The sequence below is a fragment of the Lissotriton vulgaris genome, chromosome 7, assembly GCF_964263255.1.
Source record: "Lissotriton vulgaris chromosome 7, aLisVul1.2, whole genome shotgun sequence".
NCBI lineage: Eukaryota > Metazoa > Chordata > Amphibia > Caudata > Salamandridae > Lissotriton > Lissotriton vulgaris.
The window spans coordinates 226,826,167-226,843,593 of NC_141695.1; the positions used below are offsets into that span (position 1 = coordinate 226,826,167).

At 41.9% G+C, this 17,427-nt stretch overlaps 1 protein-coding gene across 1 annotated transcript in view; it reads left to right on the forward strand.

Moving 5' to 3' along the window:
* The window catches only part of LOC147701265 (IgGFc-binding protein-like), a 441,798-nt gene that overhangs the window by 297,131 nt on the left and 127,240 nt on the right, over nucleotides 1–17,427 (forward strand). The window contains 2 exon segments of the mRNA XM_086929330.1: nucleotides 3,968–4,563; nucleotides 5,862–6,438. Of these exon segments, the coding sequence (XP_086785456.1) occupies nucleotides 3,968–4,563; nucleotides 5,862–6,438 (1,173 nt within the window).

The window sequence follows — 17,427 nt, forward strand, 5'->3', positions numbered from 1 at the left end:
TTCTCGGGCGGGGCAGTGACCTTGCTGCTTTTGTTTATTATTATCACCAAGCATTATGAGGAACCCTGTGTACTTTGTTGAACCCTGTGTAGTACAAGGAGTGTGAGGCTGTGTTTCTGCAGGTCACCATTAACTTCAAACCTTCTCTTAAACTCTGCAAACCCAGGGGAGCGCATCTCCGCTTCACAAACATCAAGTCACCAACCAAAACAAGAGACATAGCTTCCAATTCCAGGTATGGAGAGTCATGCAAAAAAGTCCAGAAATCACCATTGCCTGACCCACTAAGCATCTCACCATCAAATCACACCTGCTCAACACCATGCGCCCATGGCATATTCTCGCTGCAGCCATGCGCACCTCCCTTCCCCCATACACTCATACATCTCTCTCTTTGCCAGTAGATAGCACAAGAAAACCTGACAAATGCCTAATCAAAAGGGTTGTGACCTATTTACCATGAGAGGGAAATTGCGCTCCCATTTCCACAAGTGGTCACAAAGCTTGGAGTAGGCACAACAATCCCAGCAGAAGCCTCATTTGTTCGACCCACAGTCTCACATGCTCCTGCTCAATGTTTGCTGAATCTACCATTGACAGCGCTTATCACATGCAATTCTGGGCTTTTCATCAGAGGTGGACTCTTCACTGTATGGGTATTGCCAACATGTCACAAGGATTCACAACCTTAACTATAATAGCAGCTTTAGCTATTTACTCCTCAGTGACTCCTAGCTAACCACATCTGGTTCTATACTCTCAGCGCTACCACTTTTTAACTAGAATATCCTCCTAAAAAAATATATAAAAAAAGCTTAATCTTACCCAGTTCGGCTGAAAGATGATGCACAGTATACATGACGTCTTCTGGCAAAATCTGTCTCCTGTAAGTCAGTCTATAATCCTTCAACAAAAACGCATGAACCTTTTACCGCTAACCCTGGCAGCCTAGCAGATGATCTCATTCTGCTGTCCCTGCTCAGCAAACTCATCACCTGACCTGACACACAAGAGGCAAATAAAGATATGACAGCACCTTTAGATTTACTCAAGTGGTCAATACGTTCACCAGTGAAGTGGAAGGGCCCTGACATCGCAGAATTCAAGATACCCAATCTTCACCTCTGGGACTGGCAGCTCTTCGCATGGTCTGTCCATGTCCTCGTTTTCAACATTCATGCTGCACGCGGCAATGAGGCCAACCCTAACTCTGTGAGGCCCGCCTCACTGTGGGCCAAGAGGAAAATACCATCAATGCTGATGCTCTCATGCAAAACGTCTCCAGCCTTAAATTTCACCACATCCCAAGTGCACACCTTTGCATCTCCTAGACCAAATATAAAATGGTACACAAGCAGTGTTGCCCACATTGTTCATTTAATGATACAGAAGGTCAAATTGTCCAATACTCTCAAAAATAGGTCATTAAAATTGCAACTTACAGAACGATCTCAGTGGCAATACTGGAAATAAAGCAGTTTGGTTGGTGTAAAAAGCACAAATTACCTCACCCACTGTAGTTGCTGTATGCTTACACTCAGTCCTGCATCTCTGACACTAGCGATCCCTCCCAAAATATGCAGCAAATTAATTTTATTTCTCACAACAATCATCCTCTTCAGTACCTCAACAGTACCAATGAATTCCGCTTGAGCCATTCTTCAGCCTCATGTTTGTCATATTCTTAACCAGTCTTGGGTCAATCTGCCTCGGGCTCTAAACCTTTTAGGGAGGGTTCCAGAGACAAAGCCCTGGTACGGGAGGCAACTAGTAGATTGCACAATACCACACCTAGGCTATAAGATGGATACTGCTTCATTAGCCCTGGTTCAGTGGTCCAAAGAAAGAGGTCCTATTCCAAGGCCCTGCTTCTAATTGAGATCCTTCTCCTGGGTCCTGATGACTTTTCCTTCTAATTTTATCCCTTAACTTTGGATTGGCTTTATCCCACTCCATAAAAAAAACAACTCAATCTCTGAGTCTTGTTCTAACCGTAGGATTTACAAAACCGCCAGTTCATTGCTAGTGACTCTATTTCATTGCCGACTTTGTGTTTACTCTTTTGGGAATTTTCGACTCCGGTTCCTCTTTAAACCTGCATACTACTAAAGCAAAATATTTCCTTTTTTTACCGTTGGAAGAGGTTGGTTTTACAAAAGCGACTGTTCATTGCTGGTGACTCAGGTAAGGGACATTTTCGGTGATAACAAAGATGTCATAAATGTTACACTATAGTATGTTTAAAAAATACTTGTAAGCGCAATTTAAAATTTCTTGGTGTACGCCGCTGCTCGTCGCTCACAGACATGTGCTGCAGTACCTCCTGCTTACTCTGCTTATTAATCTACTAGGTCTGTACCTTTCACTGTAAATAGCTAGTATTTTTCTTGTCTCTCTCACTACCTTATAATTGTTGCTCCATAAAAACATTGTCACTCAGCACCACCACATTATCACTCAGCGCTACCCCAGCATCACTAAGCACCACCACATTTTCACTCAGCACCACCACATTATCACTCAGCACCACCACAGCACCAATCAGCACCACCACAGCGTCACTCAGCACCACTTAGCACCATCACATTATCACTCAGCACCACCAGAGCACCACCACAGCACCACTCAGCTCCACCACAGCATCATTCAGCACCAACACAGCACCACTCAGCACCACCACAACATCACTCAGCACCACTCAGCATCACTCAGCACCACTCAGCACCACCACAGCATCACTCAGGGGCCCACAACATCACTATGCGCTACCATAGCATCACTGAACGCCACAGCATCACTCGTCGCCACCATAACATCACTCTGCGACATCACAGCATCAATCTGTGCAACCATTCAACAACAACTGGTTCAAATATGTTCTCTCAATGTTTCAAGCTTTATTACAAATGTCACAGAAAGATGTTAAAATTTCACTTCTGTTCTTGGATTTTGGTCACAATAAAATACACTGAACATAATCTTCACAAACGTTATTTACAAAAGTTTAAGCTATTGCTATTATAAATTACTATAACTTTTATTTAAGTATTAATTATTTAAAAAATGTAAAACCCATTGTTATTTGTAATAGCAATACTTCTAAGTCACGTAAATACAACACATAATGCATTACCAATGCTATAGGTGTCACATTTGCGAAAGTTAAAACTATTTGCATTGTAAATGACAAAGCTATTAATTTAGCTATTTTCAAAACCAACACAGAAATAAAAAAAATTGCCATTTACAATACCAGAAGCTCAAATTTTCCTAATGCGAGACCTATTGCATAGCAAATGCTTGTTCTCTGTGAAGTTACAACATGCTTTCCTACTGTCTCCATGTACTTACAGCACAGTCGCAATGTTTCTATGTAATTACAAGATATTAATGTTTTCTCTCAGTGTGTTTACATCATGTTGCTTGTTCTTAATGTATCCACAGAATAATATTACTTTTTCACAACATACTTACACCATGTCATTGTTTTCTGAACTTAAGCACATTATTCTTTGTGTCTCTTTACGTGATTTATTTTCAGCGGTGTACTAGAGCTTCATTTTCTCAGCGCATTTACTAAATATAACGTATTTTCTCAATATACTTCAATGTTTTTACTTTTTGTCCATGCACTCATAATTTAAGATTATCTTTTATCAATGTGCTTAATTATGTTTTTTACTGACACGTATAGGTATGCATACTTCCTTTTCTCCATATACTTAAAACATGTAATAACTTTCTAAAAAAGTTCTTACTTCATAATCTTACTTTTCAATGATGTTTTTACATGGCATTATATTTTCTCAATGTGCTGATTGTATTTTAATATATTTTCTCAATGTACTGCTTACATTTTATTTCTGCTTACAGATGTACTCGATAGTGCATGTTGCTTTTTCTCTGAGTGCTCACATTTTATTACTTTTTTTCAATTGTTTTACACCATGTTTCTTTTTTCTCTCAGCTCCTTCTTGCCCCGTGAATATGCACTACGAGTTATGTGGAAATGGATGCCCTGTCACCTGCTTTGGTCTTTCCGCTCCGGTGGGCTGCGATGCACCCTGTACAGAAGGATGCTTTTGCAATGATGGCTTCATCTTGAGTGGAGACAAATGTGTGCCAATCGCACAATGTGGGTGTGTGTACAATGAACAGTACTACAAGAGGGGGCAAGAGTTCTATCCAAGCAGTTTATGCAAGGAGCGCTGCACGTGCGGTGAAAATGGAGTTGTGACCTGCATTAATGTACTCTGTGATGCCAATGAACAGTGCAAGGTGGTGAACGGCATCCAGGGATGTCAACCAATCAGCTTTGGAAAATGCGTTGCATCCGGAGATCTTCACTACATTTCATTTGATGGCCTTCCCTTTGAATTCCAAGGCACCTGCACATACATACTGACCAAAGTAACTGAGGACGACTCAAGACTGCGGGCATTCTCAGTTGTAGCTGAAAATGAAAGCTTTGGTAAGGGCAATGTGGCTGTTACCAGGATGGTGACCGTGTATGTATATGGATATACTATCGTCATCGAAAGAGGTATACAGTGGAAAGTGAAGGTGAGTCTACAACAGCATCAAAGTAAGCTTATAAGGCACCTCTCCATGTTTTAGTTCGCCTGTGATGTGAAAGACATGGGCCAATCATATGCACATTAGCATTAAAATTACCATAAAAATGTGAAAAATCAGCCCAACCCGCTAGTATGCATCCCCTATGAACAAAAAGATAGACTTAATGCCAGCCTCATTTACATTCATTAACCCAGACCTTTAGGAGGGGATTCATTTAAAAGATGATGATTATGAATAGTAATTTCGAAGGGGGATGTTAGACCTGGCATGCTTGGCGGGGTGTCCCCTGACTTCAAACAGGGTACAATTCCAACAACGAAAGACGACATCAGGCCTGGTGTTAATAGTTGTATTTATAAGCACAATGCTTTAGTATTCCAACTGCAAAAATGTCATGTGTCAACAATAGGACAGCAAGAGCATCATGTTGTTATAAACAGAAGAAAAAGTTACTTTCCAGTAGAAATGCCTTGAGTTTTGTCTGTTGTCACACACCATTCAGGACATACTGTATACTCTCAACGCCAAGCTTGCTCATGAGAAGCTAGATCCTCTTAAGTATACCTGTCAGATGCAAGTGACCTCTCAGTCTATTTCATGTCACCTCCATGTCGCAAAAGATTGGTCTAAAGATTGTACCATGGTGTTCGAGAACTACAATGCGGGTATATTAGACACATTGACTAATTTTGAATTTACTTAGGGTACAGGGGATTTTACCTCATGGCTGTAGACTTCCAATCCCTGAAAAGGTAGTGAGTGGTTGAAAGTGTGACTTTTTTATGATCTCTACCTGGGTACTAGTGATATTTTTACCATTGTGTCGGGACCTCATTATTAACACCTCCCTAGCAGTCTCCCTTACACGCAGGGGGTTGCACCTTGCATTCTTAGGGACACCATACATGCCTTTTCCTGATGATTCAGCAAGATGGAAGTTGTTCTTTGAGGCAAGTTCTGTATACACAGAGGTTGACAAAACTCTCTAAACTGATTGGCTGTTCTGCCACCATGTCTGGTTGAGCCACCTCAAAACACTGGAGGGAGGGGGGGGCTCAATGTTCATGCAAAGTGTACCCTGGTCAGAAGTGGGCAAGCTGCCAAAAGTGCCGCGCACTACTACTAACCCTTCAAAATGAGTGTCAGAAGCTGTGCGGTGCACACTATGCATGATGTCAAGAACTCCACTTGTCAAAACACAGACTGCACACTGATGAGACAAAAGTGACAATGCAGGTCCAGTTTTCTAACCCTTCATCACTGTTTGTTTTCTTTATTGGCAGGTCGACGGAGAAATTAACAATTTACCACTGACCCTTAATGACGGCACAATATGGATCAACCAGGAGGGGATACACATTGTTCTCCAGACTGATTTTGGTCTAACCGTACTTTACGACACTGTCTATTATGTGATGATCAGCGTCCCCAGCACCTACAAGGGGAAACTAGGAGGTCTGTGTGGCAACTTCAATGAAAATACCGGAGATGAGTTCCAGCTGCCAGATAAACAGATTACCACGAATGTGAATGTTTTCGGCGACGCGTGGGAAGTACCGATTTTCGGAGCCATGTGCAGAGATGACTGTGGGGGCTCTTGCCCAGTTTGTGGCCCAACCCAGATAGCACCGTACACGGCCTTGAATTCCTGTGGGATGATCACCGACACAAATGGACCTTTCATAAACTGCCACAATACAGTGAGCCCCTTTGACTACTACAACCACTGCACATACGACTTGTGTTCTGTGGGCTCAGTAGGAGTAGGAGACATGCTTTGTAAGAGCCTCCAGGCGTATGCAGCGGCATGCCAAGCTGCGGGGATTACCATTGCACCATGGCGGACTGCCACATTCTGCCGTAAGTTATCTATAAGAGGAGTAAAAATCTGCTAAATGATTGGGAGCATGAAGATGTATTTATCTATTGCCGCTTCTGACAGAGTGTTATGTGGTTTTAACAAAATGAAAATGTAGAAAAGTAAAAAAAAAAAAAGCCTAGAACCCTGAAAAGTTGTAAAAACAACTCAGAGACATGATAAACGTTGTTTTGAACAAAGATAAATTGTTACAGGAGTAGCAGTGGCAGAGCCCAGGGCAGATTCTGGTGACTGTCACCAAAATTTGCTCTTTCCGCATCAAGTAGATTGCTGCACCTTGTGGTGAAGCCTGTTGAGGGTTGTGGGTTGGAATAACACGCAGAAACTGGATTACTAAAGGTTTGAGAATGTATTCTCAGAGAAACGAGCCACCGCACCATACACTGGCACAGGGAAACACCAACTGACGATAAGTAGAATTAGAACATAATCAGAAGCACCATGACAACTTAATAAGTTCCAAGAGGGAAACATAAAAGCACTAGCAAATACAACATTATCAGTTTTTTTCCAAAGAAAAGTAGAAACGTACAGGGCAAAAAGGAAAAGAAAGAAAAAAAAACAAAGATGCTATAACTAGCAAAATTACAAGGAGAAAAGCTAACAGATGTGAGCTTCAGCAAACTAACGAAGTTTCCAAGGAAGACGGGTTACACGTGTGGACTTCCTCACAGAGCAATCTCCCAAATGAGACACATCAGCATTATAGCTCAAAGAGGGCGGAGCAGGTCTCACCTCAGAACAAGTAGCATCAGGTTGAGACACATGGACGCTATCACTCACATTCAGCCTAATAACTTTACACAGATTCCACCAATGACCTCCCTCCACCATGACAGCATTTCCGCACACTTTCTCAACACGAACAGGTTCACCAAAAGAATCCGAACCTTTCTTAACAGACCTATAATTTTTCACACGCACCATGTCTCCAGGAGAAATATTGATACTCTTGGTGGATTTTTTGTCATTGAACCTGGAGGCCATTTTGTCTTGAGCATTTTTAACACGCAATTGCAATTCATCATTACCAGCAAGATGTGTAGAAACCTTTTGAGCAACAGTTCTCAAAAGCCAGGCAGGATAACGAGTTGATGTAGGCATTCTGCCTCTGAGAGAAACAAAGGGAGCGACCTTAGTTACAGAATGTGGGGTAGTGCGGTAGAACCAAATCATGGACCTCACTGAACTCTCCACATCAAAATTGTTACCTTTGGCCCATTTAATACACTCCACAAGCACACGACTCATTCTCTCAAATTGACCGTTGGTTTGAGGATGTCCCACCGAACTCCTCAGGTGCTTAATCCCAGATTCAGACTGAAAGACACGCATTTCAGCATTAACAAATTGGACACCATTGTCTGAAACAAGTGACTCAGGAAAACCTTCTCTCATAAAAATTTCTCTAAGAAAGAGAATAGCCGAGCTGGCAGAAGGATTAGAACAGAACTTAACCTTATGGAGATAAATGTCAGAGTCTTACTGCTGGTTGTGCAAGTTCTTGCGATGCTAACCTGGAAAGGAAATGTGTTAATAAAGCAAGAAACGTGACACACTCGAAGAGAACACAACACGAAGTAATCCTTTTCTTCCACTGCAAACGATGACACAGAAGTTGTGAAAATGGCAAAGAAGAAATCGTGCTGAGTTTAACAAAAGAGTCTCTCAGATGGCGCTTATGTCGGGAAAAATGGAATGACGCTTCACACAAAACAGATCAGAAGCTTCCTGAGGCGTCACACTGAGCACACGTCGAACCAACCAATGCGTACACACCGACAGCCTCTGTGACGCGCTGTCGGATCACCAATCCCTGACGAACGTTCTAAAGCGTCATCATTTGACCGGAGAAGTCAAGAGGAGACGATCTCGCTGAGGAAACACTGAATAACGGTCACTGCTTGTGAGGTAAGCTGCTGGGTTGTAACGATAAAATGCAGACACTTTTAAAAGCGAAAATAGCAATAACCAGAAGCGTCTCAGCAGAGCACACTCTCGGCAAACAGAAGCGTATCAGTAATGCTCTCTCAGCGTCACAAATCACGGTGGCAGAAACAATGACCCACACTGCGACCTCCTCACCTTAAGTAAATATGTGAAGACACTGCCGCTAGGGAAAATCAATTCCCTTTGAAAATAACAGCCGCTGGAGAAGGGAGTAGGGTCATAAAGTTTAAGCACGATCTTGGTTGGATAAAGTCATTTTTCATTTCTTCCCAAATCACAGGTCCTCGTCGCCAAAATAATGTTGAGGGTTGTGGGTTGGAATAACACGCAGGAAACTGTATTACTGAAGGTTTGAGAATTTATTCTCAGAGAAACGAGCCACCGCACCATACACTGGCACAGGGAAACACCAACTGACAATAAGTAGAATTAGAACATCATCAGAAGCACCATGACAACTTAATAAGTTCCAAGAGGGAAACATAAAAGCACTAGCAAATACAACAAAGCCCAAAGTGGCAGACTAAAATTGCTGGTGAAGTCAAGTCCCAAAGATTCTCTTGGTATTAATGGTAGCAAATAAAAGAGGATATCGAACACATGGCAACATCTCTTGACATGGGTATACCATAATGGCATTAGAAGCCCAACGTAAAAGGGCATAATGAGTTAAAATAAAAACAAGCATTGCAGAGCCAACAGGTCTGGTGCAGGCTGCCAACGTTTTCACTTAAGCAATTTTTTTTAATGTTGTGTAATTTGCAACACCTTTTATTGTTTGATAAGCTGGTGAGGCTCCCATCTCTTAAAAAAAAGTTTGAAGGCCAAAATATTTCTTGGTCTGCAAAAAGCGCACATTACTAATTACTGTAGTAGTCCCTTGCACCGAAGAAAACTAGTTTGTGTGTGGATGTACTCTTTTTAAACAGGCAGCATGTCATAACTCACGGAGGAGTCGGCCAAGATGCATGCTGGAGTTGGAGGAAGAAAAATGCGTACGACACGGAAAAAGACCAATAGATGAGGTGTGGCTGAAATTCTATATAACTATGTTACACACATAATGTTAGTAAAATTACAAGGTCTTAGATAACACTAGACCTAACAAAAACAATTGGTCTGCCATTGGATTCTGAGCCAGCCTCTTTGCTCATGGCTTTCTTTCTAATATTTTTTATAAATGTTTATTACACATAGAACAGAATCATTAAAAAGTTAGGAAACATTTGAGGTTTGTAAAGTCGGATAGAGAGGCTTGTATAGAGACGTAGCCATCCAGAGATAGATGGATAGACTGACAGACAAACAGACAGACAAACAAACAGCTTGATTTCCATACATAATCAAGATTGCTGAGATAGAGATAGTTGCCAAGATATATAGATATGTAGACAGGTTTGCAAATATAGATGTATAGATAGATAGATAGCTGATAGTTAGATAGATAGGCAGATAGATAAATCAGACAAAGAGTTTGACAGAGCAGACAGACTTTTAGACAGACAGACTAGACAGAGTTAGACAGATGTGTTGCTTTGCACTCCCAAATAATAGAATTACAGCACTTTCCCATGGAGACCCACACACGGCAAAGCAACAAAACACCTTGAAAGGATCTTTACTCTCATAAGCTGAGGCACAAAAGACAGTTTTCAGAATAAAGCGTAAGGATTTATTTGTGCAACACTCTCTAACAGAAAGGCTTTCCCAGATGTCAAATGAAACCCTATGCCAATGTATATATGTGTGTTTGTGTGTGTGCAAGCAATATTAACATACTTACAAGTAAGCAAATTCATCTGTTAAAAGCCTGGGATAAAATGCAAGCAGATAATAACGATAATTTCACTGCAAGAAATAGTCACTGTTAAATACAAGTAGTCAGACACAGGGTATCAAAGGAAAGCATGAAAAGATAAAAAGATATATACACTGAATACATCAGATGATTAAACCACTAGAGATTGGAATGTGCACACAGACACACTCGCACACCACAATGCTAATAGTCTGAGAAAATACATCACTGTTTGCAATAACTTCATCTTAGCACACACCAGACTGGGTGAAACATAGCTGCGGTCAATAGAATCAGCAAGTCGGGAACTGCTACACTGAAAAAGACACATCTGTCCCTTCAGGTCAAAACAAAATCCCCCTTTCCAAGTAAACAAAACTCGGTTTCATAAACTTAATGCACTAGAAGTTTCCAAGAAGACCTCCTCTGTTCCAAGGAAACTTACTGGAGTTAGCCCATCCCCCAAAAGCATCCCAAAGGCAAAGAAATTCTTAAGTATTCTTCTGCATTCCCACAGGTTCCACCCCCTTACCTTATTGAAGCTTGAGAAAGTAGAGAAAACAAAAGTACAGAATAATATTGAAAGTGAATAGCCTAAACAAAATGAGTGATCTGGGGGCCTGCTTGTGTGTGCAAAGTTAAAGCTAGAAGGAGTCCGAATTCAAGATGGCATAAGAGCATGTGAAAGCCAATAGTAAAAATGTCATAAAACTTCCCATTGTACACCATAATGCACATTTGTGTACTGCTGCCTATAGCACTGCATGCTTAATTTCCCCATGTACAACACAATGCACATTTGGGCACCTCTGTCTATAACACTGCACTCCAAGTACATTAAAGACCTTTTCTCGCTCATGCTTGAAAACGCAGATCCCACATGTTCTGTTCCTGGCAAGGCTGTAACATGCAAACATTTGGAGTTACAAGGAGACACAAAAAGCAAGTGCAAAGTGAAGTAAAATGCTTAAATTCAATTAAAACAATGGTAGTCAAAGGTCATCACATGGTCTCAATATATGGGAGAGCCACTGGTACTACAAAAGAGCAGATAGAGAGTTAGACATACAGACAGGTAATAGAAAAACACAAAGAGCAGACAGAGAGACAGGTAGACAGATAGACAGCAAGGTAGGTAGACCAAGAGACAAGTAGATAGATAGATAGATAGATAGATAGATAGATAGATAGATAGATAGATAGATAGATAGATAGATAGATAGATAGATAGATAGATAGATAGATAGATAGATAGATAGATCCACAGCCACAGAGATATATACGCAGAGCAGACAGAGATTTAGACATACAGGAAATAGTAATAAACAGCAGTGTTGAACTTTGTAATATAAATGCTAAGTGTCTATTTCAGCACGACATACAAGAGCACTGAAAATAATCAATAAACTAATACAAGCAGGACACACAGACTAAATTTGTTTAACAATATAACTCTAGTCCTCAATTAAAATGCATACCAGCATGAAATACAAGAGTGCAGTTAGAAATGCTCTTCATCGACCACATATTAAAAAACAGAAATGACAACTTCATTATTCATTAATCGCCGGCTTCCCTTCAAACAACCCACTCAACAATCTCGCTCAGCATCACTCTAACTCGCATGCACGCCCTGCATACACAGAAGCAGAATGGGAGGTTGATCATTTTTCTACCAGGAGGCTAAACCCTGGCATGACTAAAGTATCCACGGGTCTATTCAAATTCAGAACTACACTAAGCTTAGCAAGACGTGACCCTATAATGAATGACCAGTACTTAGGCCTGGGCAATCCTTTCAGGAGGATGGATTCCCATCACTCACCAAGGTGACATGTTTCATCATCTGGCACTCCTCCAAGCGACATGCTAGTGGCGCCAAGGGCTATAACCCTTACAATAAGAAGGGGAGCTCATGGATGTTTTTACTAACTCTAATTGAGCGATAGCGCACTCTTATCCAATCTGCTAGATGTGAAGAGGTGTTTTGTTGAGGAATGATGGACGCAGTGCACATAAGTGGGAAAAGTGAATTAAAAATGAACAGAACGAGAAAAAACTTTAATAGGTATCTCCAAGTGCCCAGATTAAAAACAGTGCAACAACAGTTTTAACATAATAACAGTCCGTATTGAAAGGTATGTCTATATGTTTCAGCCACTTGGATTAGATTAATCCTAGGCTTTCTTCAGGACTGTTCAAAAAATATAATGCTTCTGTGTAAATTATGCCATCAGTGAAAAAACAAATAATAAAAACAAGGTTGAAACAATTACAACAATGTAACCTGTATGAGTAGGTTTTTATGTCCTCATCTGTATAGGGAATGCTGTTAGCATCTGCAGAAGGAGAAATAATTGGTCACATACCTACAAAGCCATGTAACTCTGGGTATATCTTATATTTGTAAATGTACATGTATTTATATAGCGCAAATCGCCCACATCGCAGGCATCTATGGGCTTGCTTAGGGAACCCGTCCTGGTATTCCCCTGTGAGATACCCCGGCAGGGTATCCACAAGGTGAAAGCCAGGTATCCCGCCGCGAGGGGCCGTTGTGGAGATTAAGCAAGCTATTGCCCAGAGTCGCAGAGTGTGAACCCGTGAGTTGAGTAGGCACCGGAGCGAGAGATTTATCGAGTCCGTGGAATTATTGAGCCCAACCCCCGTCGGGCGGGGAATTGAACCCTGGTCCAGGGCCGATCTCAGCTTCCGGGTCTGCCACCTCTAACCCCTGAGCCACACTTCTCCAACTATACTAGTGACATTCCAATTATCATCTAGTTACTTGGAAAGTCAAGTGTGTCTTACCCGTACCCTGTGAGGAGGACACCCCACCTTACCTGGCAACTGCTCAGGGAAATGAGGCCCCACTCTGTAGAGAAAATAAAACAGGGAACAAAAAATGTTCTGAGTCCCATCATACTCATATGCCTCGTGGGTTTAACCATCCCAGGTTCTCGGTAGTAAAATGAATTAAAACCATGTCACAACTACACATTGCTCCAGACAAGTACAAAAACAGCATCAAACTAAACCCTGGTAATATTATATATCAGACATATCAACAGGCAAAAGTATGTAACTCAAGGGTAATAAGGGACTGAGCTCTATCCAAATGTTTAGAGCTCTGAGTTGAACTAAGAAAATAGTATATCTACGCAGAAATATCAGGCATGCAGATGCCGGATGTTCTTTCAGGTTTATACTAGTCCTTCCACTTAGCAAGCCTCGTATCCAACTATAAGTGTGTTAGCCTAAGTAATACCAGTATTGCTCAAATGTTAACATATGCAATATTTTGACCAAGTATTAAGATGTACACAAGCTCTCTAATATAAAGATAATGCCAAAGCGTTATTGCCGGAAACACTTCCCAGTCTGCTATAACTTGTATTCGCAATGCGCGCCACGTCTCTAACTGCGAGCGTGCAGGATGTTATAACCTCTTTCATTCAGTGCACCACATTTCTAACTGAGATCGGGCTAAGCTCTCATTCCATGCATACAGTACTTAGCCAACAGATTTTGTGAGGGACACCTCGCTGTCTCGCTTATCTGACCATCGGTACCTCTGGTTTGTGCAGAGCTGTAAGGGAGGTATCGGCGCTAGCCTCACGTCTTGTTAAAATGGACCCCTAAAATACTTCCGTGTGCGGCGCCTGTCACGTGATTACGTGCCAGGCATCCTGAGTCATCTGAATGGGAATTGTAGTCTCCCTGGTAAATACCAGGTACAACACAGAACTTGTTACATTGCTAAAAAGCTCTTGCTAATGATGACAAATCTCGGAAATACTGGTTTAAGAATCAAAAATTTGCTAGCATTCGCGCCAAGAATTTTCAATTCTATTAAGGACACGGAGGCGAGGATTATGCTTCTCTATTCTTTACTGCAAAATCACAGCAGCCAATAAAAACATACCATTAGTTTACATTAACTACATTGCCCATGATGCTTTCTCATAAGCCACGCCTCCACAGCCCATAAGAGCCGTCAGCACAGTACCATTATCCACTTTTATTGCAGGGAACATACGTCCAAGAATAACGTGAACAGGTCCATTACATCCTCCAACGTTGAAGAAAAGCAAGAATCCTTTGAACATAAACTCTTGAGAGCATCCATCTTCCAAACAGACTTCTTATCCGATCCTGAAACAAAGGGAAATGAAAAACCTGTAACCACTGTATAACAAAAACCATGTTATAACATTATTCATGGGCGGGCAAGCTTAAGTTCAATCTGATAAAGACGGGTGGTATAATCCTCGCCTCCGTGTCCTTCATAAAATTAAAATTCTTTGCGCGCATGCAAGCACATTTTTGATTCTATTACAGGTCCGGAGGCTTCAGATTATGCTACTTTAACACTTGCCAAAAACCAGTGATGTAACATCTCCCATCGGCTAGTAATAAAACGTTTTGAATGTTGATTCTGAAGACCATTCAGCACAACGCATGATTTCTCGAATGTTAGAACCCAACATATATGACTTGGAGGCCATAGCGCCCCTGACAGCAAGTGCTCCAAATCTTTGGAGGTCAATACCTGCTTCTTGCATGATATATCAAAGCCATCTGGCAATAGTGGCTGCCACCACTGGCTTAAATGGTTTCTATAAGGCAATCAGTGAACCTGGACATTCCTCATAGACTTTTAAACAGTGTACTACACATAAATTATCATTGTCAGTAAAATCATTGTAGTCAATATTACGTGAAAGAGTCTTAGTGCATCCAGTAATACTAAAAGAAACTCCCTCTGGAGTAAATACTCTAACTGTAATGTCGAGAGCTCTTACATCCGAGGAACGCCTACACACAGAAAGGCATACCAACATAGCCAGTTTGACTGATAACTGTTACCTAGAAAGGAGATTGTTAGCAGGCCAGTGAATGAATGAGGAAATGACTAAGGAAACATCCCACAACCCCATATGCTTGGGTTTAGGTGGGTTGGAGACTTGTATGCCTTTAAGAAGCTTGCATACCACCAAATGCATGCCAACCGGTTTCCCGTCAACCAGGTCATGACCCGCTGAAATGGCCGATCTGAAATTATTGACCGAGCGATAAGCTTTATCCAAGAGAAAATTTAACACTTGGGGTAACTCTGCCCCCACGGGATCCAAATGCCATTCCCGGCATCAATCCACCCAGTTTTCCCAGGCTGAGGAGTAAAGTTTCCGAGTTGAGGGGCCCAAGCCTGCCTGCTGATTTCAGAAGCTTTGTCTGAAACTCCTGGCAAGTGCCACTGTTGCCGGAAAGCCTCCATGCCATCAGCGTGAGGCGTCCCTCCAGAATCATTGGATGTTGCTTCTTGAGAGGGCCAAGGAGCAACACTGTTGAAATGGGGAGCATCCTGGGAAGGTCGCAACTCCACCTTACCAAACATTGGGAACCAAGGTTGAGACGTCCACCACGGTGTCACTAGGACTATCTCTGCCCGTTGTTTGATTACCTGTGTCATCACCCTGGGAATCAGGAGGAATGAGGGAAAAGCGTACTGAAGTGCTCCTGACCAATCCTGAAGGAACGCATCGGTCGCTATTGCCATCCGATCTGACCTCCAGCTGAAGAACTGAGGAATTTGACAAGTGAACCTGGAGGCAAACAAGTCAATCTGAAATGGGCCCCAAATGCTCTGAAGCCACTGAAATACTTTGGGGAGCAACTTCCAGTCGCTGTAATCCCTGAGATGTATGGAATTCCAGTCCGCCACTTGATTGGACTGGCCCGGGATGTACTCCGCAATCACCAGATATGGTGATTGAGGCAATAATGCCAAAAAACCTTGGCTATCTTGACAAGAAGAGACAACCTCGTGCCTCCCAACTTGTTGATATACCTCACCGCCGACACATTGTCCATGTGGAGAAGGATGCAGCAAAATGTCTGCTTCGGGGATAGCTTCCGAATTGCGAAAGAACCCGCAAGGAGCTCGGGGAATTGATGTGTAGTGACAACTCTTGCGGGGACCATCTTCCGCTTGTGGAGATGTCTCCGCAACACGCTTCCCAGCCCCAGCGGCTGGCGTCGGACTCGATAACTAACTCTGGTTGCAATCCAAATATCGCCCTGCCGTTCCACTCATCCACGAGGCCCAGCCACCATTGAGTCAACGGAATGGAGTCTGTGTAGGACAAGCCTTTCTGGAGATGTTGCATCTTTAGCCGTTGTAGGGACCTGTAGTGAAGAGGGCCTTGAAATATGGCCTGAATCGAGGAGGCCAATATTCCCACTAACCTGGCAATGGCTCTGAGCGAGACCATCTGTTTGCTGAGTAGTCAGTCAGTCAAAGATCTTTATTCGGATTTAGATAACATCCATAAAAGGACATAAAATCACAACAATCATCCAAAACACATAGTACCGCAGTCTTTTTGTTTAAAATGAACTAATAAAATCACATACTAAAATCACATATTTCATCATGATGTATTGTTTACAAATATCGGCATGGATAAAAATATCAGTACATTCTAGGGCACACAATGAAATACACAACAATTAAAAACAGTTAAAAAATTAATGTATATAATATGTGCAAAGGGAGCTACTTGTGCAATATGAGCAATGTGCAAACTAAGCAAATGAAGCGCAAATGACGGCGGCTTTGAGAAAACAACTGACTCTAAAAATTACTTCATCAGAGCTCAACCTCAGTAAATCACCAAAGGCTAGTTTAAAATCAGGCTGAGCATTAAAAAATGTTTAGTATATTTTACATAAAAACCACAAAAAAGCATAAAATGTAAAAGGCTTTGTTTCCCGCCATGGTTACAGGGACAGTTTAGGTTTTCAAAATTTCTGTTAAAACCTATTGGGAAGCATAATAGGTTTTTTTAATGCTCCCATCCCTGAACCCAAACAGCAGGCTCCTGTTCCATTTGCTCATCTTTCTACACAGTTAGCCTTCGGGCAAGTCAAAAGGCCTATCACTAGATACCAAGAGAGTTAAGAGCCTTATAGTGGCCGGTTTTACAAACTCTTTCTTTTCTCTCTCGCTGTTATAAAGATTGTACAGAGCCTTTTTTAGTAAGTTATTGTGTGTGCAGTCTATTGTATGGGGAGATCTAAATAAATGCCCCTGCTCCACACTCACTAGACTTTTTTCCACTGCCCCTAGCCATGGTATGTGACTGGCCCGATCACATTTTAGACAATTTATAATGATGTCACGGGTCAGTGACGCAGCTGGGTTCAACCATATTTTCAA